Source organism: Ctenocephalides felis, unplaced genomic scaffold (genome assembly GCF_003426905.1).
Source record: "Ctenocephalides felis isolate EL2017-DRISC unplaced genomic scaffold, ASM342690v1 CF-g0.4_SCAFFOLD_01492, whole genome shotgun sequence".
Taxonomy (NCBI): domain Eukaryota; kingdom Metazoa; phylum Arthropoda; class Insecta; order Siphonaptera; family Pulicidae; genus Ctenocephalides; species Ctenocephalides felis.
The window spans coordinates 30,140,574-30,167,099 of NW_020537646.1; the positions used below are offsets into that span (position 1 = coordinate 30,140,574).

The 26,526-nt window shown below is 27.9% G+C and overlaps 1 protein-coding gene across 1 annotated transcript in view; it reads right to left on the reverse strand.

Moving 5' to 3' along the window:
• The window catches only part of LOC113371114 (neuroligin-4, Y-linked-like), a 31,459-nt gene extending 12,847 nt beyond the window's left edge, over positions 1 to 18,612 (reverse strand). Inside the window, exons 1-5 of the mRNA XM_026611760.1 lie at positions 18,528 to 18,612; positions 4,522 to 4,674; positions 1,935 to 2,071; positions 1,777 to 1,849; positions 43 to 153 (exon numbers count right to left, since the gene is read on the reverse strand). Of these exons, the coding sequence (XP_026467545.1) occupies positions 43 to 153; positions 1,777 to 1,849; positions 1,935 to 2,071; positions 4,522 to 4,674; positions 18,528 to 18,612 (559 nt within the window). The remainder of the gene's footprint in view (positions 1 to 42; positions 154 to 1,776; positions 1,850 to 1,934; positions 2,072 to 4,521; positions 4,675 to 18,527) is intronic.
• Between the last annotated feature and the right edge of the window lie 7,914 nt (positions 18,613 to 26,526).

Below are 26,526 nucleotides of genomic sequence, written 5' to 3' on the forward strand. Positions count from 1 at the left end.
GCTGTAAATTATTCGTGTCCGACGACTGAGATTGATGGAGATAGCAGTTCGCGTTACGCGCCACGTTCTCGGCGTGCGACGCCGGGTCCCGCACCAACGACCACGGGCTTAGGCCTGATCCGGACATCATGATCGCTCGGTTGAATAGTATTCCTGGAGGAAAATAGAAAATTGTGTTTGTATTATGTTTATTTGTATTATTACGAATTGTTTTATAAACTAGTGATGTATGCCATTGGGAAAATTGCTGGAACTTCAAGTACCGTCAAGTATAATTTTTTTGAAAGTCTTGATGTTTTGTAAAATGTATGATTCTTTTAAAACAATCGCACTGCGTGGCTATTTTGGATTCAAAATATCGAAGCGCATAAGCGCCGTGTTGTGGCCTAGCGATTAAACATTACAAATCTTGATGCAGAACCCATGTAAATGTAAATAAAATTTATATTAACTTCCCGAAGCAGAAGTTTATGTTTTCATAAAAAATCCGAACCGCTAATTTTATGTTTTCTCGACGTTTCAAGCCATTCTGAATCGAATGAGACTAAATTTAGAAAAAGTATGTGTGTGTGCATGTGCGTGAACAGATTTTTTGACGTAAATCGACGTTTTCTCAAAAACGGCTGCACCGATTTCAAAAATTCAAAAGCCATTTAATGTATCTCGATGAGGACTAGCGTTCATCAATTTTGTGCGACGATCGCCCTAACCGTTTCTTCATAAATAGCAAAATAGTGAAAAATCTTACGTCCACGTTTTAGTCCGCAATTCTGAATCGATTTTGAAAATTCAAACATCGTTCGAAAGATATTGATTGGGAATCGACTTGATTAGTTTTTGGTAAGGATCGGCCGGGCAGTTTTCTTGTAATGAAGTGTTAAAAAAATTTTTTCGACGATTTTCATGATTTTTTTTGGTGATAGATATCATGGGCTTCTAGATCATACTAAAACATTACGGTCCTACGACAAGTCGTTTAATTTTGAAAATTCGTCAAAGTTTAAGAAAATGAGAGTTTTTTTGACGTTTGTTAAAATTAAAATAAGACGATTTACTTGGTATAACCATAGAGTACTTGGTCCTAATGAACATACTAATCCATTAGAGTCCTATGGAAACTGGTTCAATTATAAAAATTATTGATTTTTGAAAATTAGCTTTTAGAAAATACTGCGAGTTAACGTGTTCGTTCGTTTTCAATTATGTGTAATAAATCCACTCGGAATACTTTTAATCACTCATAAATTAATTTATTTTTTATTGATTAAGTCGATTATTTACACATATCAGGAAGTTCATGTAACTTGCCTCAAGGCAAAATACCAATACCAACTAGTTATTTTTAAAATTACTTTAATATAAATGTATATATGTCTAAAAATCATTTTTGACCTTCAAATATTTTTCATCAAATCAGTTGATTTGTTGAAATTGTTGACGAAAAATTGTATCCAAACATACATACACACATACACACACACATACATCATTTTTTTTAAAGTAAAGGTAAGCAAAAATGTTCATTTTCGATACCGTAGTATTATTAATTTATTTTAGAACGATGCTCATATAGCAAAACTCTCAATTTCTACTAAATTGCTCTTCATGAAAGATGGATAAAATAAACATAATCGATCCGAGTTCGATCCGAGATTGAACATATAATTTTTATTAAAATTTCTATTTAATATTGTTTTAGAAAATCTATGAATACAAAATAGTTTGCCATCTTTCACTAAACCATCTATTAATAAAAGAAATAATTTGTCATCTTACCATCCGGTACTGCGCTGCTTGTCATCAAGAAATGAACACAAGCCGCTCCAGTTCCATGGCCCATTAAAGTTACCTGCAATAAATAACATAATTTATTATAATTTGATAATAAAAACGTTTTCATACTGTGAGTTTTCGGATCATTTTTGTTTACTTACTTGTCTTGGGTCACCGCCAAAAGCGTGTATGTTTTCTTGCAGCCAATGTAGAGCTGCCAGTTGGTCCATGAGCCCGTAGTTGGACGGGGCGCGTTGTTGGGCTTGACGAGACGGCTGCGAGCTCGGGTTTAGGAAACCTAGAATAAAAATTTAATTGAATTTTTTTTTATAAATACGATAAGATGTAATAACACATACATACACACACATATATATACATATATATATATATATATATATTAATAATGTATTCATATACAGGGGCGTAGCGTGCGTTGGCGGGGCCCCGTATCAAAATTTTTTTGGGGGCCCCTTAAAGCAGGGCAGAGTTTTTTCAAATTTTTTTATATGAATACTCGCTTATCATCAATATTCATCTATCTCTTCTCCAAAACAAACGTAACAAACGATTCAAATTCTATCTACACATTTATTAAATCATTTATAGCTTATAGTTTTTGATAAAGTTTCTGCTTCTATGAACAATAATGATCTGACTGCTGTTCCTGTATCATGGAAGTATTTAACATCCCGAAAGAAATGTTTAAATTTGGCTGAGCCGATTCCTCGAAATTAGAAAAAGAGTGCTAAAATTTTCGCCCTCGTTTCAAAATTAAGAACTGTTCGGAATATATCCCCCGGGCCTCTTTTTTTTTAAAGAATCATAAAAATTTGGAATAAATATTAATTCTTATTAATTGTGTCGATTATTTACACATATCAGGAAATGCAAGCGAAGTTCCGCAAGGCTTACAACTAATTAGCTAATTTTTCATCAGTTTTATTTTTGAAAAACTTCTTTTAGCATTTGCGGTTGCAACTGGGTAAATTGTATGCAAAAATTACTTCGGGAAAATTGTAAGCAAAAGTATTGAATTTTGGCAGCAATATAATAAATATTGAATTTCATATTTTAAACATATTTTTAGAGAGTTCACAATTAGTTATAAAAATTAACAGAGATGATCTTACTGTATTTAGACGAAAGTTTCATGAAGACAGATGTTTTGTTAAATGACTATTTGTAATTATTCGAACATACTAATTGAGTCGAAGTCTCTGATCTTTGTTTAGTTTGAGAAATTAATAAGTATAATTAGGAATAGTATATGTTGAGTTTGAAACAAGATTACTGGTTGCTATACTTTGCCTTTTGTTTTTGGAAACAGTCGTTTACGCTCCATTCATTTGCTAATTTTTCGAAAGATTTAGCGAACTGCTGAATTAATTTTAATTCTTTAATTTGCACAAAATGACTTAATGAAATGCTATTTTTCTATTTTATCGCAACCTTCTAAAGTTATATTTTTACATTCCACACGCTCATGCTTTATTCGAAATTAAATTTAGTTGCAAGAAAGTTTTTATGATTATTTTAACTTTTATTATTTGTGAAATAAGATAAAAATTCCAAACATTCTATCAATATTTGGGCAGGTTGGGCCCCGGAAAAACTACAATTTAAAATAATAATTTTACATTACTCGCGTTCTTTTTTAATGACATTAAATTTCATTGTACAAATTTTTCACGATTAATTCGCTTTTTGTGAATTTTTTTTTTAATTAATGTTTGTTTACGGACGTTGGGGGCCCCGTATTTTTGATACGGCTGATACGGCGATAGTTACGTATTACGTTCATATATCAACTAATTTGATTATTATTGTTGTGTCCTTACAACTATTTCAACAAAAAAATTAAAGTACTATCATGCAGTTTTTTTAACAACTATATTTGAAAGTAGAGGGAAAAAGATATATAACTAGACACCTTAAATCTCACGACGTTGCTATCGTAAAAGAAACGGCAACATTTAAAAATACATAGCTAAAGTATTTTCTTGCGTTGTTATTTGATTTTATGGTGAGCACTGTTGCTTAGTTTTCCAGACCTCAATATAATTTTTAAATATACGCTATTTAATTATTTCATAACATGTTGTTAATTTTAAGTTAGATTCAACAGTTTTTTTATATAACCTTTATAAAAGCTCACATCTGGGTGGGGTAAAAGAGTCCAACAAAACCCTGGCAAAAGTGTGAAAAATAAAAAGTAGCAAATAAAAAAGAGAATGAAGTTAAAATAAGCAATTTCACAAGACAAAAATTAAATAAATATTCCAAAAATTATATCAACCCTGCTGATGAATATTTTCGTCGTACTATCTCTATAGAAATTGCACACATAAAACTTATATTTTGCATTGCTTGAATAATGTTTCTATTTTTTTGTAGAAATCCATTGCAAATAAAATGAAACATTGGCTGTCCCATTTTTTCCCGCCTATGGGGTAAAACACACCAGGTTACAAATTTTTGTAAAATAGCACAAAGCACATTTCTAGAATGATGAATCTGGAATTTTATCTGAACATAGTCAGATAGTTGTTTGTTTGATATGTGTAATTTGTTATGATATAATTGTTTTGGTTTTCATAATATAATTACTCAAAGTGAAATTGGATCTTTATGCCCCGCCCTATCCTATATAAATATCTATAATATATATATATATATATATGTATATTATTAAGTTGTGCATGAATATTAGTAATAGTCTCTCTCGATATTGCTAAGTCGACTGACCTAATATGCCCAGCCTGAAGTTGACAGTGACGACGACCAGTCTCGCGTAAGCTGCCAACACCGATCCATCGTACGGGTTCCCGCTGTTCCATTCGTAAGACTCTCCATGGATGAAAACTACCACGGGGTACTTGTGCAAACTTTCGCTTTCTTCTGAAATATAGAAAATAACAATAAATATTTTGAGAATTATCTAAATTATTCAATAATGTAAATGATGTCGTAGGTATGACGTTGGAATAACTTTTATAAGGGGTAAATTTTTATGGGAAAAGAATAGACAGAAAATTTGGAAGGAGATAATGAGCTTGAAAATCTTTCTTCCAAATAATTTTACACTATTATTGGCAGATATATAAAAATATATGATATCTTGTATAATTTCATTAAATCTATTAACATGAAATTACAAATATTGCATTTTTGGCGAGAATAGCTCATCAGTAGCATGCCCGACTCACACACCAACAGTTGCTGGGATGGATTCTAGGCATAAAAGATATGAAAAGTTTAATAGAAATTAAATTAATGATCGAAAATTGCATAGAAATTGAATTAAGTAAATTTCAAAAATAGTTAATTTGAAATCAAATATAGTTAGAATTGTTGAATTGAATTTGAATAAAATTAGAATTAACAAGAAAGCAAGAGAAGATTAGAATTGAAGAAAATCAGAATTAAGTTGAGTTAAATTTGAAAAAAAATTAGATGTAAAAAGAAAAGGCAATATTAGAATTCAAGAAGATCGGATTTAGAATGAAAAAAAAAAAGAATGAAGAAATCAGTTAGAAGAAAATTAAGATAGTAAATAAAAAGATAGTATAAAATACATATATGCAAGATGGTGTAGAATAGATAAAAATGATATAGAATACGAAAACAATATAAATGTTGTAGGTGGCTAAATGCTCCAAGAGGCCAATAAAAGTTAAAAAATATTGCATAATAATTGTATAGAATAATAATAAGTAAGAATAATAATAAGTAATTAAAAATGTCTACAAAGTCAATGTACATTTTTAAGAAAGCATGTTTCCAATATTATATTAGCGAAAATTATTTATCTTATAATATAGTGCGCATTTGCAAATATGAATGAGATGTTGAAATTCGCCATCATGATATAGACTTTTATACGACTTTTATTGCTTTAACATCAATGTTAACTCCAATTTTTCATTACTCGTCAGAAATACATTTTATCAATTTTGATCTGTATATATTATAAGCAGACATTTAATAATTTTTTTGATCTTAGCATATGGTTTGTTTAGAAGGCATCTTACCCACACACCTATCCCAATTGTGACATAATTACTATACTTAACAGTATTTTTTGACTTCATATTTTTATACAGCAATGCCCACAAGTGGCTATGATAAATACACTTTAAATATCGTTCTTTTTAATTTGCGGAATTATGCTTTCATTCTATTTGAGCATGCTTACTAGTTCTTCAAAGATACAAATATAAAATAAATTGAATTATATTAATTTTTTATCCGATTCTGCTATACCTGATGTTTATTAAAGTCAATAAAGTGATTTTGATCAATTTTATTGAAATGAACAGATGATTGATGAAATTTTGATTATTTATTCATTTTTGATCACATTAGGAAAAATGTGAAAAAATCAAAATCAATAAAATTATCACTAGTAATTTTGATAAATTTTATAGAAATAAACAGATATTTGATAAATTTTAGATTATTTATTCATTTTTGATCACATTCGGATAAAATGATATACTAATACAATGGACAACATGATAGTACTATTTTGCAAAAACTACAGAGTAGTTCATTTAAGGAAAAAAATATTGAAATCTGTCAAAGATATATGCAATTTTAAAAAATAAAGTGATCGTAAGTGCATGTGACATTCAGGAAAGTTAAAAGAAAATCTGATTCCTGACAAATGCAGTTTCAAAAAATAACCTGATCGAAAGTGTAAGTAACATTAAGGAAGTTGCATATACTTGTAAACTTAAAATGCGCAAATTAACGACCTTAACAAAATGTGTAAAAAAACGAAAACAAGAAATCAGCATATTGATTTGAGGATAACGACTTTCGCAAAATAGTTGAAACATTATAAAATATTTAACTAAAATCGAACACGCGCTCATGACATCCAAAGTGTATACCAAAGTAATTAGTTAATAATCATAAATCTATTTCAGGAATAAAGTAATAGGTAAAGTAGTTTTCAATTAGAAATATGCTATTCATTGCTTTCTATAATTTTAATTGAAAATAATTTACAATTGCAACAAGTTTCCATTTTGCTGTTCTTAACGAATGCAATAGACAATTTTAATTCTCGAGATAAAGGTAAATTCTAGATCTTGATAAACTCATATTCTTGTGGAACATTTGAATTCTCTCTACAATGTTACTTTTCACTCAGCGTAGAAAATGTAGCATACTGTTTTTAATTAACAGTGATGGGTTCTTCTCAAGTTTGCGATTATAGTTGGAGCGCAAGTAATATGCAAACTTTGGCTGTGAGATACACTTATTTAAATAACACGTCATATGCATTACTAGATAATTATAATTATAAAACTACTATAGTTGCGTATGAATAATTATTATTAGCTTCCCGTATGGCAAGTTATAAAAATCGCAAAAAACTCGAAAATGAAAACTTTTGCATATCTTTACGTTTCAAAGATTTTGAACATTTTGGCATGACTTAGAAATAATGGATGTATGTGAGTTTAGATACAATTTTTTGTCCACGATTTCGGGCGCATGGATATACCTATATGAATGAGCCATTTTACAGGAAATTTGAGCAAGTTACAGGAAAAAAGTGCTAAAAATGGTGATTCAGTCTTTGAGGTAACGGAACGCCCGATTTAAATGATTCAAAAAACATTTTATTTGACTTGACGACATAAAAATTGATTAAATTTTTTTAAGTGCAATGGTTTCGGCGACACAGAGGAAAATAATAATAATATAAATTTTTTTCAAAGTTTTCAAAAATATGCTAAGTTTTATACTTTAAATATTGATTTTAAATTCACAATTTAGTTTAAAAATGTATATATTTTATATGTATTATTCTAATGGTAAGAAATATATCCTCAGATGGATTCATTCGGCATCTCTTCTTAATGTAAACATTCTCAAGTGTTTTGTGCAATAAGACTATCACTGTATATTATATGAACGAATAAATATATAGTAATTATAATTTATTTATCATAATTTTTTTTGCACAAATATTTAATTCAGGTACGGCAATGATAGTAAATGGCAAGTTTTAGCAATTTGCCTTATGGCACGATGCCATGCACAACTACGTTAGGGTATGGATAAGTCAACGAAAAATAGGAATATAGACTCTAATAAATTTTTATAGTTTAATATTTTTAATTGGGCTCCTCTGTGAATTAGTGACCAGAACTATTGGATTTCAATCAGAAGCGGAAATAAAAAGATTTTAAATTTCTTGCAGCCTTTTTCGGTAATGCGATTGAGTTAATTATACCTACAATTAATAATAAATATATAACAATTTCTTCTGGGTTGTCTTCTATAACAGCTTTGTTTTAAATTCAAAATAACTGTTTATAGTTCTATAACTGAATATAATTTTGATTACTGTAAAGTTTTTGTGTCTATTCCTGAGTTTATTGTTAGTGGAACCATTTTTACAAAATCAATAATAACCGAAACTAACAAGAACAAGCAATAAGTTTAAGAATAGACACAAATACATGATTCTTAGAATTTTATATTTCATAAAATTATCCAATAAGAACAACGGTCATACACAGAGTCTGTGGTGATTAATGGTGATAAATCAAATGATTTTTTGGTTATTTTGAAAGAACTTTTGAGACAAATTGAAATTCTGATCTGTAACTATATTGTATTTGATTAGTACTGTATTTGTGATTGCAAATTATTTATTATATTAATAAAAAATCAATTACAAAAATACATGTTACAAAATGAGGTCACAAAGTCATAGGTCAGAAATTCGATTTTGTAATACTAAATTAATAATATTTTCTAATAATAATAAATTAATTGTTTAAAGCAAATAAATATATTTCTGAATTTGGAAACAAAATAAGATCTGATAATGTTTCGGGTGATCTAATTTAACGGCTATTTCAATAAAAAAGAAAATATGTCAATTATCGAAGTTGACATTAATAATAATTACATGCAAAAGATTGTTTTAGACGAATTTTAATTACACAATCCATAATTTCAACTTCTTACATTTTGTACATTGAAATAACTAAAGTGAATTAATGTATATTTTTTATTCGTAATTTCCAATAATTTTTAATTACAAATGCATAATTAAACATCATCACTGCCTTATAAAAATCTCGACGAATAAAATCATTACCTTATTTAATGACCTATAAAATCGCTTGTAGAGGATTAAATTAAAACTCTTAATTTCTGTTTGCAAATAAATTCTTCTATTACTAAATGAGGATTATTTTATCAACGCCTATAAGTTAATTACGAGAATTTATTACCATTTGATGGTGCATGTTAATGTTTGAATTTTATGACATCTACAAGTTTGTGGGTTTGTGTTCGAATGATTTTATATGGAAATATTAAAGTCGTTGAAGTTTAGGATTCCTAAATGATATATAAATTTATAACAACCATTAAATTCTTATGATATTCGCGTAATAAAAAAGCATGTTGATGATTAAGATGCATATCTAAGCGCCGGCGACTTCATTAACAGTTTATTAAAATTGTTGGCAATTTAAATGTTTGTAGAATATTTAATGGTCGTATTTTATTTTTCTTTCCAGACTGTATATATAGACACACACACACACACACACACATATATATATATATATATATATAAAAGTTTTAAGGTATCCACAATTAATATTTTATTATCAGTCTTCTGTTTAAATTAATTAAAATTTTGCGTTAAATATAATTTTTACAATGTCAATTTTGCTAAATATAAAATATATTAAAATATTTTATTAGTGTTTGTAATGGCAGATGGATTGATAAAATGTTTAAATAAATAATAAACAGAATTATAAGATATGCCCAATATTATATCAACAATTAAAATTTTTGTAATTAAATATATAATTTTCTATATTTACAAATAAAATATTCAAAGTTCTAATTGGTATTGTACGACTTTTAATAAATTCACTTATAACTAATTGTAACTTCTAACGCGTTTCTATTAATTTTTATTAATTATTGCATTTGCATATTTTTCCAGAATACCTACATACAGATTTTATTATCAATGTATATAAACTTCCTTATTTTTTCTTTTATGACAAACTTAATAATAACGCTTCCATAGAAAATTTTAATGAAAAAAAGTTTTCTAATATGAACTCTTCAGAAAGTTCGTAAGAAAGCGAATGAAATAATTTTATTAAATAACGAGAATTGAAGTTAATATTCAGGAAATTTTATCACACAATGAAGTATTTAATAAATAGCCTAATTAATTTATAAATGATTTAATATACGCATATAAAATTTATTAGAGTTTGATTTAATATTTATAAAAATGATACAGGATCTTCTTTTAAAATTTGATTAAATTCTCATATTTCTCTGAACATTACCACAATGGCCTTCTAATATTTTGTGCAATATTCCAATATACCACTATTACTATTACTACAATTACTATCATAATAATTGGTATGTCGTTATTAGAGACTAATGTTAATTCAAATTAGCAAATTGGTTTGATTACTGCTAACATTATCATACAATCGTCAAATGGTTAAATACGAAGCGAATTATTTGCGGAGCCGATGTGCAATTTAATACCTTTAATTATGTGACATAATTTTAACGCATCATAATGCTAAAATTCGAACAAGGCGTAATGAAATTTAATTTGCTTCACTTATTATTGTGAAAAAAATCTATTGTAAGCGTGGTAATTATTATTTTATTGACGATTAATGACTAATGTTTTAAAAAATATAAACAACTAAAATAACATATTAACTATTGTGTCAGAGTCTTTCAGCACTTGCTTATTTTGTAAGCGAACATAAAAATGAAAATGAAATACTTTTAACTTTGACTTTTGATTTTTAACGTAAAAAAGTGATGTAGAAGAGAAACCACGCAAGAAATATATGATGTTTTTTAAATACCACTAATATGATTACTAATACAAATAAGCCGATGACCAACGTAATGAAAATGAAACTTATAATAAAATTTAATTACTGCTATCGGAAATAATAAAAGCATAATTACCCAGAAGTTGATATTTACTTTATTTACGACTAAGGCTATATATATTTTTTAAACGATAAATGAAAATATTATGCTATTAACAATTGTGCTCATAAGGTAAAATAAAAAACCAATATTAGTTTTTAATGTTTTAGACCACTTTAGTACATTTAATAGAAATTTGAATAATAACATCAATCACTAATAATTGCAAGACTTATATATAGAATTGTGCCTACATGAAGTTTTTCTGATTTAAATGATTCAAACAAAATTCCTTGATTCGATTCAGTTGCAATCAAGCCCTTAATAGACAAATATAAACTGAGGCAGAAAATCATATAAATTTATTTATTTAATAAGTACAATTAAAATTTAATAAAAAATAAATTGAATCAGATATATCGAAAGGTATGGCACGAATTCATTCCAAACAAGAAAGTTCTGATTCGAATCAGGATAATAGAGGATGATCAAATAATTTGATACCAAATGCTACATCACAAGAATAAAAAGCATACAGAATAATTTTTTGGAAACTTGAATAACATATGAAAACGGTAAAATAGATTTTTGTCTTAAGGCAAGTTGCATGAAATTTCCGATTTGTGTAAATAATCGATGAATATTTGATTTTTATGTGATCTACCTGTCTAACAGTCTTCTTTTTCATCTGACATAATATCTAGGTGTTTAAGTATCAACCTGTTTAAGTTTCAATTTGTATACTTTTATACCTGCCTACCTATCCACTTGTCTGCCTGCCTACCAGTCGAACTGCCCACTTATCTATTTTTTCTACCTTTCTACCTGTTTACCTTTCTACTTGTCTACCTTTTTACCTGTCTATCTGTAAACCTGTCTACCTGTCTATCTGTTTATCTGCCTATTTTTTCTACTTTTCTACATGTCAACCTGTCTACTTATCATCTTGCTATCAATATTTCTTCATGTATATAAATGAATAACGAAATAATCATTTCAGATCAACAAATGCCAATGGAGCGATTTACATAAAGTCGACTGATTGTTGCTTCGTTAATAATTTAGTAATTAGGCTGTAATTTTGATGAACGGCGAAATGTGAAAACTTCACGATGATTGTTTTATGAAAAATGAAAGTCCTGTTATATATTTACGTAAGGTTTACTTTATTCTAGTTTACAAATACTTTCTTCTTCTTTAACTGTACTAAATACTAAACTGAAAATTTATATAAATTCCAGGCCCGACGATGTACATTTTACAACTTAATTATATGAGCCGTCGAACCTGGGCGAGATCGTTTCCTATTTATTGATCCACTCAATTTTAACATTTTTTGCTGCAACTCCGAAAATGCTGTACCAATTTTTGCAAAAATGTAATAAATTCTTCAAGTCAAATATTTTTTGCATCATTTAAATCGGATGCTCCGTTTCATTGCTGTTATTAGCTCTTCTTGGTTTGCATCACACAAATGGGTGGACCTGTCCTTGCCTTTCTCACTTCTTGTTGTCAACATGAATCGAATATTCCTCTTACTTAATATCAGACTGCACGTACCGCGAATTTTGTTGGCCTACAAATTTTGTCAGGATCAACATATATAAAAAGATATTTAACAAAAAAAAATTCTTATATAAGTTTTTCACGTAATTCTATATATTCAACGAAAAAACTAAGATCAGCTAAAATCAATATTTATAATTCTTTAATAATGACATCTCAATTTTCTAATCCTCCGGCAAATGATGGGTTGCTGTAACCGCATGCGAGACGACTCTCAAAACAAGCGATCGATACGGGCTGACGTTCGGTTCGGATGTATGTTTTATTAAAAATAAACTCGAGGCGCTCCGATCGTATAATGCATTTTACGAGTGCGATAATACGATATTTTTATTCACCTTCCAGGCGTGGTCGGCATTCAATCTCTCGTTGAAAATTCATTTCCGAATTGGAGAAACGAACGATCGTCGAACATGTGTTTGACTTTGATGAGGTTTTGCGATTAGACTAAGGGCTAGCAAGGATAATATAGACATAGTTGTGCTTTTTTTGGCCAAATACAGCTTGGAAAATTACTATTTTCAAACTATAGGTGTCTGATGAATGATTGCCCGTTTATTTGAAGAAATAACATACTTCCGCCTCATTGGCGTGACTTCTTGCGCCAGAAGACTTTCGATCGAATTCTAGTTGTGGGCGTGCGTGATATCAGATATTGATTAATCAATGTATTTTATGTCAATATGATCAATTCTGTGAAAAATGTACTATTTCAACTTTTATTGAATTGATCTCGCAGAGTTCAAAAGCAACAAACACTGTTAATGTTATTAATAATTATATATTTGTATCGTATGAGTTTAAACTAAAGAAGGATTTAAATATTTAAAAGTGAATATGTCGAAACATTTGAAATAGTAACAATAAATTTTGATTCATAAATACTGATATATTTCCTTAATTTATGATTTCTTGCAACCATCATCACACACTGTGTATATTTGACGATTGAATCCTTCCTAATTGAAATCCTTAAGTTATAAATTGCTTTTATAACTTAATCTTGTATAATTTTTGGTTCAAAATGGCATTATTTTTAAAATTTATTTATTTAGTGTATTTTTTGGTATACCTGGTTAATATACCTAATTTGCTTACTTATTGTTATTATAATATTGTCGTACTTTTGACTACGTTTAATATTAATATTAAATAAATAAATATTTTATTTCTATCCATTGCTTATTATGTAATTAAATAATATGTTTTAATGTCGAACGTATTATAATTTTCACAAAAAAAATATTTCATTCGCCTGAATCAAACTTATTTCTATAAAAATTTTAAAATCGTATTATTTTTTATTTTCAAGATATATTGGAATAGTAAATTGTTAATTGTGGGAACATCATGGAAATCTTTAAATATTTATTAGATTTTTATAAAAGAAAGTGTGGCAATTGACAAATAATGACTACAATATATAAAACTAAAAAATTGCTAAAAATGAGAATAATTAGAAAAATGTGTGAAAATAAAACTGAAATAAATAAAAATGATAGTTTGTAAATAGAAATATCGTTAAGCTAAATTTTTGTTTGGATTAAGGAGAACTGCATGTTAAATGAAAATATTTAAATGCACTTTTACAATAATAGTAATTAAAACTTCTTAAAATAGTATAATTTAGAATGTATAAATATAAGTAAAATAGAATAAATTAGTAAAATAATTATATGTTTGTATTGCAACATATCAATATTTTGTGGTATTTTCCATCTTGTGTCTATTTTTCCTATAATTTCACAGGAGTTTGAGCAGACCTCAGAAGAAGTAAAGTCGGTTTGCGTGCGTAAAAGGTTTATTTTATAAAAAGAAAAGAAATCCTCTTACTCTATAGAAATGACGATTCAGAATCAAAGCGGATTTCAAAGGAGTTTCAAATGTTTTGATAGTTGTAACATCGGAAAGTTTAGAACTCATAATCTTATTTAGGCATTTGTGTTTTAATAGAAAAGAACATATAGTTAGATTTATTTTAGAGACAAACACTTTACGTAAAAATGATGAAAACTGGGATTGAAATGTTTTGTACATAAACAGTATTTATTCAGGAGTTTCATATTTTTATGCACATAAAAATAATATAAATTAAATCGTATTTCGAAAAAGATTTTATGTTACATTTACTAATTTATTACTTCACATAAAACAGTTTGACAAAAAAAATATAAAAAATAATTATTAATATATTAGGAAAATTTATTTTTGATGTCGTTTTTTAATGTCTTATTTTTTTTAACATTTATATTTTTTAATCAAATTAATTAATTAAATCTCTTAATATAATTAAATCTGGAGATGTTAACAGTTGACAAATTCAGATATTATAAGTATTGACTGTTGATAAAAATATTTAAAAAATCTATCTCTTAAACTCATCTAACACAAATATATTATTGGCTTGGCTATTAAGTTATCATTCATATGTATGTATTATAAGGTGTATGGTATACGTTGTTATTGTTGTGTAGGTGTTTAGTAAAAATGTGATAATCGTTTATTTCACATATATTTATTTTTATCATTTTATTTTCAGTGTGTATTTTGAACAAGCTAAATATGTACCAAGTTAATTCAGTTTCATTAAAACAAATAAAATCGTCAACTTTATATAATACCCGCATCCAAGTTGAGTTTATAATTGCATTATACGTCAATTAATCACTTTGTTGTATGTGATATATACATGTTCCAGTGACATCTGCATTTGACATGTGGCAAAGGCTGTTGTATTGATTAATTTCTAATAATCAGATCCTGCATTAATAATGATAATCTCCAATTATCATTCTGGTCGATGATATTATTTCGACGATTGCAATCAACTCTTGTTCGTGAAATGTTAATGAATACAGAGAATAATAATGAGGGTACATCACACATATTATTTGGTTATAGATTTACGACCTGTTTATGCAGGAATTTTCCATTCATAGAATTATGAAGAAATTATTATTCAACTAGAATGAATGTTTTTTCAGAAGACGTTATTGTTTGTTCGTTTGAAGAATTATTTTAGGAACGTGTTTCTAAATTATTTAACATCTAGTTGTTTGTTTTATCATCATTATTAATAGTATCTATTCTGTCTAAAAGCAGAAAGCTCTTAATAACAGAGCAAAATTTTTGACTTATAATTGCAACTTTATGTCTCAAAATAATGCTATTTTGTATTTTATATTCTGTTTATGATAATGTTTGTTCATAAATTAGCTCTTTCAATTGTCAGCTAAAAATATTTAGAATTTTAACTTCTACTCAATTATCCTTTTATAATTGTGTTAGAGTAATAATATGCCAATCAAACTAACTGATGTATAATTAATTCTTGAAAAAGAAATAATAAAGGAATGCGAGGTATTATAATTTTGTGAAAAATATTATACACAAAGATTTGTTCTTATTTCCTATATAAGGTTCACTGCATTATTTTCATATATAAACAAACATATTCAAAGAATTCTATATTTTCTCTTCAAAATTAATTACAACATTGAATTTGAATCCCAAGTTTTTTGTCAATTTAAGATTTGTATGCATATTGAAATGTATAACATAGTAATTATTATAATAAAATAAACAAAAATGTTTGAACTATTTGTAAACTATTTCCAAAGTCTTAATGAAGCCTTAGATATGTTAACAACATACTAGAGAACACATTTGTGTAAAGTATTATGTTTCAAAGTTGTCGGAGTTGTTAAGTGGATATAACTCCTCTCTGAAGCGGAGTCAAATCCTAACCGATCCGGTTTCTGATATGATAAGCCCATCTCTAGTACATAGTTACTTGTACCTAAATAGGTGCAGTAGGAATTTCACGATATTTGTAACGAAATAATTATCTTAACTAATACGAATTGAGATCATGTAACTTTATAGATTGTGTCGATGGAATCTTCAACTATTTATTTCAAACAAAGTTTTTCCGATACAATTTCTAATTGATAACTTTCAAACAAACTTATAATATCTATAATTGTTTTAATTATAGTGCACGATCAAGATATACACGATGCATGTTCTAAGAGATTGGCTCATTATTGAAAGAAATAATTTTCATAATTAATCTACTTTTTGCATGATTGTATATGATTGTTCAAGCAATGAATCAGATGAATGAATGGAATGAAACTCTATGCAAAATTTTAAAAAGTTTTTTATGTATATTTTATTAAATTTTTCAACAATTAACTTCGAAGAAACTGCTTGTTTGATTTTCATCAAAAACTAATTGGTACGATTCCTTTTTTTATTATTATACAATAATTTTCACACTTTTTCTAGGACAATAAATAAAATACGGTTAGTAAGTGATAACTATTGATTAGCCTTTGAATTGTGAAAATCGATTTAGGATTTTTGGCGAAAACGTGGACAATTGTTTTGCATTTATCAATTGTATTTTATGTGAGTTTTACAGAGTTTAATTAAAATTCAGTAATCGGTGCAGCCATTTCTAACGTCAACTAAAGATCTAAATTTCGGTAATCCACAACTCAAGCGTTTACCAATTTTGATTTTAAACTTAAAGTTATCAATTTTGATTTTTCTTGTCTTAATTTTTGTCTAACAATTCATTTAAATTTTCTAGAAATAATGTGTATCTCTTCAAATAATGCATAGAAATTGTTGCAATCGGAATTCAATATGTTTGCATATATAGTTATATTTACAGTTTAGGTTTTACCTTGTTTTACAATTAGTAAAGTACATCTATATTTCGTTCTTTGTCAGAAACATTATTTTCCCACTTTTTAGAGCAGTTTCTCGTTTGTGACTTTGCCGATAAATCTAACCTTCATAATTCTTGTCTAGCAAAACATTTGAACTCTCTATAAATAATTTGTATCTCTATAAATAATCTTATGTCGAATCTGTTACCAGGTATGCTATCAAACATAGTTTTATTATTTATGAGTTGCCAATTCTGGCTCTAATGTGTTTGGCCCAGTGAACAACTTTCATTAAAATTTTATCCAAATTAGAAAAAACTTAAAATAGATAATGGGTAGTAGAGATGGGCTTATCATATCCGAAGCTGGATCAAATAGGATTTGACTCCGCTTCAGAGAGGAGTTATATCCACTCAATAACTCAACAACTCCGACAACTTTGAAACATAATACTTGACCCAAATGTGTTCTCTAGTGTGTTGCTGACATATCTAAGAATTTATTAAGACTTTGGAAATTGCTTACAAATAGTTCAAACATTTTTGTTTATTTTCTTATAATAAGTACTATTTTATGCATTTCAATATGCATACAAATCTCAAATTGACAAAAAACTTGGGAATCAAAATCAATTTTGTAATTAGTTTTGAAGAGAAAATATAGAATTTTTTGAATATGTTAATTTTCATATAAAAATAATGCAGTGAACCTTATATATGAAATAAGACCAAATCTTGGTATATAATATTTTTCACAAAATAATAATATGTCATATTCTTTTATTATTTTTCTTTCGAGAATTAATTATACATTAGGTAGTTTGATTAGCATACTATTATTTTTACACAATTATAAAATCATAATTGTATGAAAGTTATAATACTAAATATTTTTTAGCTGGTTGTACATCATTGAAAGAGCTCATTTACGGACAACCATTATCGTATACAGAATATAGAATACAAAATAGCATTATTTTGAGACATTATATACCTGGAAAGTCCTAAAACTGGCTGTGAGACGAGAAAAAAACCACTTCTTTCGACCAAGTCTTTGTATTAGTAAAAAAATCTCAAGCAAATATCTGCACATGTTAACAGATTTAGTATCAGTTTAGGGAAATCGGATATGACAAATCCTATGAGACAACTCCACTCGGATTCACTCCGAGGGAGGAGTTGTATCGGAGTGATAACTCCAGAGTGAGTTACCCATCTCTAATGGGTAGTATTGCCCCAGGACTGGTTCGTGAGATGGAGTTGAACTTCAACTCCATTCAGGGAAGAAAAGTATGAGAGATTTCCCATTGCCATTTCACACCGCTGAGTCCGAAATGGGCTATTTTCAATTGAAATCATATTTTTGATTTGCTACTCGATACCAGGTTGCTAGAGCTCGCGACCCCGTCCACACGAGTCAGCGCGTTAAACCGTTACGCCATGGAACTCCCAACATCTAATATATATGGATACAATATAAGTTTATATTAATATCGTTTTCTCGTTAAATGAATGTTTTGTGTCCCCGTCTATAACAAACTCGGAGTATGCCCGTCGCTTTTTGTCGATGCAGCAGCGAAGCAGCAATGCGACGTGATGTAGTCCGCAAAGCTGTCAGACGCCATTACGTGCACGTCATGTCACTTGTTTTGTTATTTGACGCGGCAGCAAAATAAATAAAAACGCGGCATCGCAGAATAAAAATCCTGACATGGACTGATCCGCCACGCTCGGTCGCGGTCGAATGAAACATTGCGCTTCGAGTATTACAAAAATAGAGCTGATGCCGTTACCACGTTACATAGTAGTTTGTTTGAAAATGTGGTGGAATTTTCTTCTTAGAGATGAAATACTCATAGAGTCGGAGTACTTACAGAAGAAAATTTCAATTAATCTCAAATTGCGTTATCAACTTGGATCACACATAACACTTGACACACGAGACTATGATCGATTTTGTGGCCATCAAACTATATCCCAACTTTGTAAGATTGAAGTTAGGATAATCATTCTGATAATTGTAGGACTGGTAACATTCTTAGATTCTCTTCACAAACTCATATATTTTTCAAGTATCCTACTTAAACCTTGCTTTTATAAATTTACCTATAGTAATTATAATTTCTGCTTTCAACTAAAAGATTCTGATATTTACAATGCGTTAATAAAATAGTTATACGTTCTTTGCATTATATTTAATTAAGTGTTAATAGCAGGTCCACAAAATAAAAAAAGTTTTCTGTATTGAGTGTATGACACATGCTTTCTAATGTAGTTTCTAATGTTTCAAAAGTCAAAATTGGGCATCAAATGGCAAAAAATGGAGAAAAGTAAAAAAAAAATCGACAAAATCTTTAATATAGTAATTCTTTAGCATGATGATTAAAATCTTATAATTTAAGTCTATGTATTATTCTTGTATAACATGCAATCTCATAAGATATCCAATATAAATTAAAATCGTGCAAAATTAAGTAAAATTTTGTAAAAATTAAATAAAATTATGTCTATATTCATTGTCTTCTGATAAATAAAAAATAGAAAATATTTATGTGCTTTGAAGCTCTTTGACTATTTCGGCATAGAGGATATACAACTTTTGCCACAACAACTTTCTAAAACAAAATATTTGATTTGCATAGTTCAAAAAGTTGGTAGCAAGGTTTTGTCAAACGAAAATCAAAACGTTGTGAAACAATGACCAAATAATATTATATAATATATAAATGTTAGGATAATATTTTATTATAAATTTTGATTTTCATTCTGAATATCATATTATATGTGTAATTTTTCAGATTGTATTCATAAGCATTAGATTAAGTTAATCGACTCAGCTATTCAAAAATTTTTTTTCCAAGTTTCTACTGTTTTAATTGATCGTAATAGTACTTCAAAATTATGAATATTATACACAGATATATTTTGTTTTCAGCATATTCTATTTTCTAATAATTCTATACTATTCTTCTAACTTTTTACGGCACTTTTTTACCAAGCAGGCGGGGTAAAATGGGACAGCTAAGGGACAAACATTGAATATTTTTATTTTTGATTTTATTGGTATAAAAATAATAGCTCAATATTTAGCCAAAGCAAAATAAATTTTAGAGCACATTTTTCATAAAAACAACGCTGATCTGGTATTTTGTCAAAATGATAATCGATAACCGACTATTTTGATTTATTTCTTAGGAAATTGATTTTTCTAGTCAAATTTATATATGTATCTACTATTTTTTATTGTTTACGTCATTTCCAGGGCAAATATTTAGTTTGTCCTTCTTACCGCCCAGCATGTGAGCTTTCATAAAAACATTTGTTCAACATGACTTAAAATTAACAAAACTCTTTTTTTTTAATTACAATATTTATTACAACTGTTCAATAATATAACAATCTAGCAATAATGATATATAATAACATAAATTTAAATAAATAAGAGTACAAAGGATAGAATTTATGATGATTTAATATAAAATAAAAGCAAATAATAATAAAAATAAAATTAATAAATAAAATAAATAAAATTTCTGAATAATAAAATAATACTAGAAAAACAATAAAATATAACAATATTAGAAATAAGATAATGATAATAATAATAATAATAATAATAATAATAATGTTAGCGTTTACAAATGGCTATTTATGAGATCATTGGGAATTTTTCGTTTTAGCCTGGTTGGGCGCGCTTCTGAGAATACTAACAAAACATCTTATAGAACAATTAAATGAAGTATACTTGAAAAACACATTAAAGTCTCGTAAACTAAACAACAGTGATCACATGCAAGAAATGTGACAAAGAAAGAATATACTTTTGTTATAGACTTTGAAACTTTGCGGTTTATATACCGGTAGCAACGTTGTTTGATTTAAAGTTATAGTTGATTACACATCTTTTTCCCTCTACTTTCAAATATTGTTGTTCAAAATATTTTAATTTTAAACCCGAACCTTTAACCACAGCTCTATCCAATGTAAGTAGAAAATGTATATATTTGTATTTGGCAGTTATATATTGAAAGTTTTAAGAATTCATGTTGAATATGAAAGAGGCTACTTCAAAAGTTCATTCTCCAAAAATTGTCAGCTCTTCGGCTATAACCGGCAGCAAAATAAATGTTTATTGTGAATTTATTCAGTGCGCTACGTCGGTTCATGTACGTGTTATTTATTTGATTGTTTTCCAAACTGAAGTGCCCCATTTTATTATCGGATTTTTAAACCGCCTCGACGTGACTGAATGTTAACACGATGAGTGATTGAGCCATATAAAACGATGAACGACCAGAGACGGAACGATGACAACTTTAATAACCCTCCTTCCATTTACAGTTCTGATACGTTTCGAAGATTATTTCAACGGAATAATGATTATTGTCGCATTTGTATTGATGGAGGTCGCAAATTTCTATGCTATTATGTTATAAGCATATTTACGACTCGCATTTATCACGTCCTTTTAAAGCACTCCGCATAAGGAATTTTGAGCCGAGACGCTATTGAATAAGCTCCAATCTGAATGGTATAATAAAACATACCCATTATTTGCAGAATATTTCAAATTATTCGAACCCTTTAGAATCGGGGAATAGCATCTTAAAATATTTTTAGTCAAAATATAAATTAAACAAACTGGTAATAATCGAAAATATTCAAATACTACAGTACTTCAATTTAGGTTTCACTGGAACATTCACACTCACATACAATATAATTATTGACGACCCGTAGGGCAAGTTATAATAATCGTCCAAAAATGGAAAATAAAAATTTTAGCAAAATTTTACGTTTCAGAGGTTTCTGAACTTTTTGCATACCTTAGAAATAATGGATGTGTGTACGTGTAACTACATTTTTGGGACCACGAATCAACCGATCTGAATGATTCAAAAAATATTCGATTCTTATTGGTTGAGAGACGTAATGATTAGGTTTAGGCAAAGACAGGTCCAGCTTTTTCAGAGATGTGGAGCAAAAAGTACAGAAAATAGTTACTCAGTTTTTGCGAGAACCGGGCACCCGATTAGAATGATTGAAAAAATATTTTATTTATATTAATCTGAGGTGATGCTAATTAATTTTTTGCAATAATGGATGTGTCCGTTTTTGGGACTACGGATCAACCGATTTAAATGATTCAAAAAATAATCGATTACTGTTATTAGAGAGATGTACTGATCAGTTTTTCGCAAGAATCGTGCATCCGATTAGAATGATTCAAAAAATATTTGGTTCATATTATTGAGAAATCATGCTGATTAGTTTTTTTGCAAAGGCAATTCCAACCGTTCTGGAGATACGGAGCAAAAAGTGCAAAAAATAGCAGTTATTGATAGAACGGATCATCTAATACAGAAAACGTTTTGCTGGTGTTGACGGTGTAAAGAAATGATTAGTTTTTGATGAAGACAAAAAAATTATTCTAAAAATTGTCTAAAATTATTTGGACTTCAATTTGAATTCAGGCTAAAAACATTTAAAATTTCTCGAATATTTCATTTCAGTACGGAAAGTTGCAGCAATTTGACTTAAGGCACTATGTCATGTACCATTAGTTTTTTTATTATATTGTACGACGTTTAACATATTTTGTTAAAATTTCTTATGTTTTGGGGGAAGAATTTTTTGGGAAAAGAATTTATAGTAATTCTAGTTTCTTTTGGCGAAAGATTTTTTTTAATTTTCTTTGAATCATCAAAAAAATTTCTTTGAAGATCGAAAAATAATTCGGATTTTAATTCTAATTCTAGCTAAAGATCTGAACATCACTTATATACTTCAAATGAATAATTTTAACTCTGCAATTAAGTTTATTAAATACTTAAAAATATTTGTCAATGTTCTTTATTTCAAATCCTATTGATTAAATATTGCTCACTTAATTTTTATAAAATAAAAATAATGAAAGTTACATTATTTATAATAATCTATTTGAAAATATTTAATATTCCTCGAATAATTCATTAAGGCACGGGAAGTTCCAGCAATTTACCTTAAGGCACAATGCCATACACCACTAGTTTAACATATATTAACATTTTAAATATACATGTTGCAATTACCGGTGGTTTTTGGATTTTATTAGTGAACTGTTTTATTGATAGATGTTCGCACAATTGTAAAGTAACTTATGATTATTTTATATTTGACCATTCGCCCACAGCCTTATAAAGTTTCACAAATAATGATGAGGAAAAATTTCCCATAATTTCTTAGGAAAAGAAGTATCGTCTTCTTAACATTGAAGATATTCATGATATCATGAGAATACTTTGGCCTTACGTAAAGAGTTACAAAATACTTTGAACTTAATACCCTTTTAGTGAGCACTAGATGTTGTATCCCGTGTATCTCAGTGCAGACGAAGTTAATCTTTTAGGATGGTAGCGGATAATTAAATTTGAATAATTTTATTAGTACCTAGCCCCACTGTGTTGTATATAGAGTTCTCTTGTAGAGCTTCATGGTTGCACATTACGAGCTGCCTTCAATATTAAAATGCACATTATAGACTAGCAAGAACGTACTTACCCATCATGAGATTTTTTTATTTTCACAGTGCTTCTGTGTATTTGATAATGATTCTATATCCATAAACGTAATGTTGCAAATGGAATATTTTATTTGACCAGTGATTAGTTTTGTTTTATTCAGATTCACATAATTCTTACAAGATTAATGTCTTAACAAATTGTAGTAATAATTACACAACTTTTGATATTCCTGAATAGTCTTGATGTCAATAGGGCAGAGGCGGGACCAGACCCAAATACGCATATTTATTATAAGTCCTATGAGCTAGACACACAGGTCCAAATTGACCTTTAAAAATTATATTGCAAAAAATAAACCAATAATATCACATCAAATTATACATATCAAACATACAACTATCTGACTTTATACTTGTTTTTCCATGTATCTTACTGCGTTTTTAGCATTTTTTCAAAAATTGTCACCTGGGTTGTTTCACCTCATATGCAAACAGATCCAATGCCTTATTTGTAATTTTAATGGGATTTTACAAAATAATAGTTTCAAAATACTTAACTTGACTTGTTTTTTAGATATTATCGGTGGACTTTTAAGCCCCACTCTACCCTATGATATAAATTATAATTTATTCGATCAAATTTTGAATTCTTCAGTAATTCGTAACAATTTTTATTACTTGTAGCATAAAGTTGCAAAAGAATATTACTAAATACAGTATTAGGGTCAAAACACTAATTCGTAGAATTAATAGATAATTATATATGAATTATGGATAGATTAATAAGATAAAAACTGAGCTGTAATAATTATTTAACAAAAAAAAAGATATTTCTGATATGATTAAACACAACATAACTTTTTTCTTTTATTTTTGAACAGCAATCAGAAAGTAACAGATGTTTGAACTATTATGATAATCTTTTTCTGTTTGATAAAAAGCAACCCAATATATATTTTCTAGTAATATATTTTTATCACTAGAAATTCTCTAATACTGATAACAAAAATACCGGGAAAGTGTCCTTTTCATCTTAAAACATATTTAGATCTATATTTTCAGATGAAACTGAATATCACTACTGCTTGATATTGGATCTAGAGTTTTCAAAGACTTGTTTGATATTTTGCTTCAATATTTTAAACATATTATAATGTCCAATATATAAACAGAAAAATGCTGTTTTTGAAACAGATATGGTAGTAATAAAACATCAGTTTTGTAAATATGCAAGTGTTATTATAAGAAATCCTTATATTTTGAGTTAATGGAAGTTCTTAAACTACTAAATAATGCTGTTTTTTATTAGTATCGAAACTTGCAGCAAAATGAATGATACTGTTCACTTTTGTAGTAATTTTGGCTTCAGAACTTGAAGTAATTATTATAATACTTCATTTTTTTTAAGATTATTATTGCTATTGATTTCAATTACTAGATAAGATATTTCTAAAATCTCAGCTACGCATATTTTATATAATTCTTCTATAAACTTATATTGATTAATTTAAAGTTTATATATAATAAACAAGGAATTTTATTGCCAGAACAAGCAAATTTCTTATTAATTTAGACTTTTTAGTAATAATTAAACAATTTTCACATTTCACAAGTGTTTGTTCTATATTGATACGTGCAGGATACAAGGTTTTTATAAATCTCAGCCAAGCAAATTTGATGTTGCTGCTTTTAATAATTTGTATTAATTAATTGGTAAAATGAAACAACTGCTTTGTATCGATTTTATAATGATATATTTTTATCTTTGTTTTAAATCTCTGTTTACCCGATTTGATGTTCTCTTTAGAAATAGTGGTTAGTAAGTTGGGTTTCTAGTTCTTTTTCATCATAGAATTTTTTAATGCCTAAGCTTGCAAGGACTTTTATCAAATTATAATTCAATGCTTACTTTCATTTTTTAAATATTTTTTATAAGAAATCATTTTGATCACGATATAAGGCCCTTGTTTTAAGCCTAATTCAATTCAATTTGATTTTTCTCCTTGTAATAGTGGCTAGTAAGTTGATTAACGGCTTTCTAGTTAATAAGCTAGTTGAATGTTACAGTTGTTCAAATGTAGCAGATAGCACCAAGTAAACAGAATATCATATTTACTCAATGCTGCCAGGACAAACAAAACTATCCTGTTGCGTTTAATCAACGTACTCTAAGTCGATGAATTCCAAAACATGGTTGGCCACAACCTAAAAGACACATATAGAGCTATAAATATCATAGAAATGCGATAAAAAATTAACAGAAACTTGTAGAATTTGCAGTTGCTTCTTTTTTGTTTCTAAATGTTTTTTTTATAAATTTTATTTTCAATAGCAATCAGAATACATGACAATTCTATGAGCTATTTGGCTTATGTCATTCACTCGCACACACACACACACTTTCAAACACACATATAAATTTATCTGATAAATATTACATTGATATTTAGAGAATCAATTCAATAAGTGATTCTACTATTCTGTTTACATAAAGTATATTAGTTCTAAGGGTCCTCCATATTATCTTTGGGCAGCTTCTTCTTCAGTTTCTAAATGTTGAATGTGAAAATTATTCAAACTTTTGTTATTAGATTATGGTTATACATCAAAATTGTCTCCTTTTTTTCTAAATCATTTACTGGAATATTTGCATTAGACAGTAACACTCACCTGAACTTGAATTTTCTTTTATTTAACATTCAATACAATATTGTCACTTCAAAATTTTTAAGTTATTTCATGGTTTTATAGAACTTACTGAAATATTACGGGCCGAATTAGAAGTTTAATTTTAAAAAATTATCACTTTTTGAAAAAATGAGCATTTTTTGGCGTTTGTTAAAATTAAATTAGACGATTTACTTGGTATAAAACGATAGAGTATTTGGCCTTAATGAACATACTAAAACTAAACCATCAAAGTCCTACGGAAACTAGTTCAATTATAAATATTGTTGATTTTTTATAATTTGCTTTTAGAAAATACTTCGAGTTAATGTGTTCGTTCGTTCATTTTCAATTATGTGTAATAAATCCA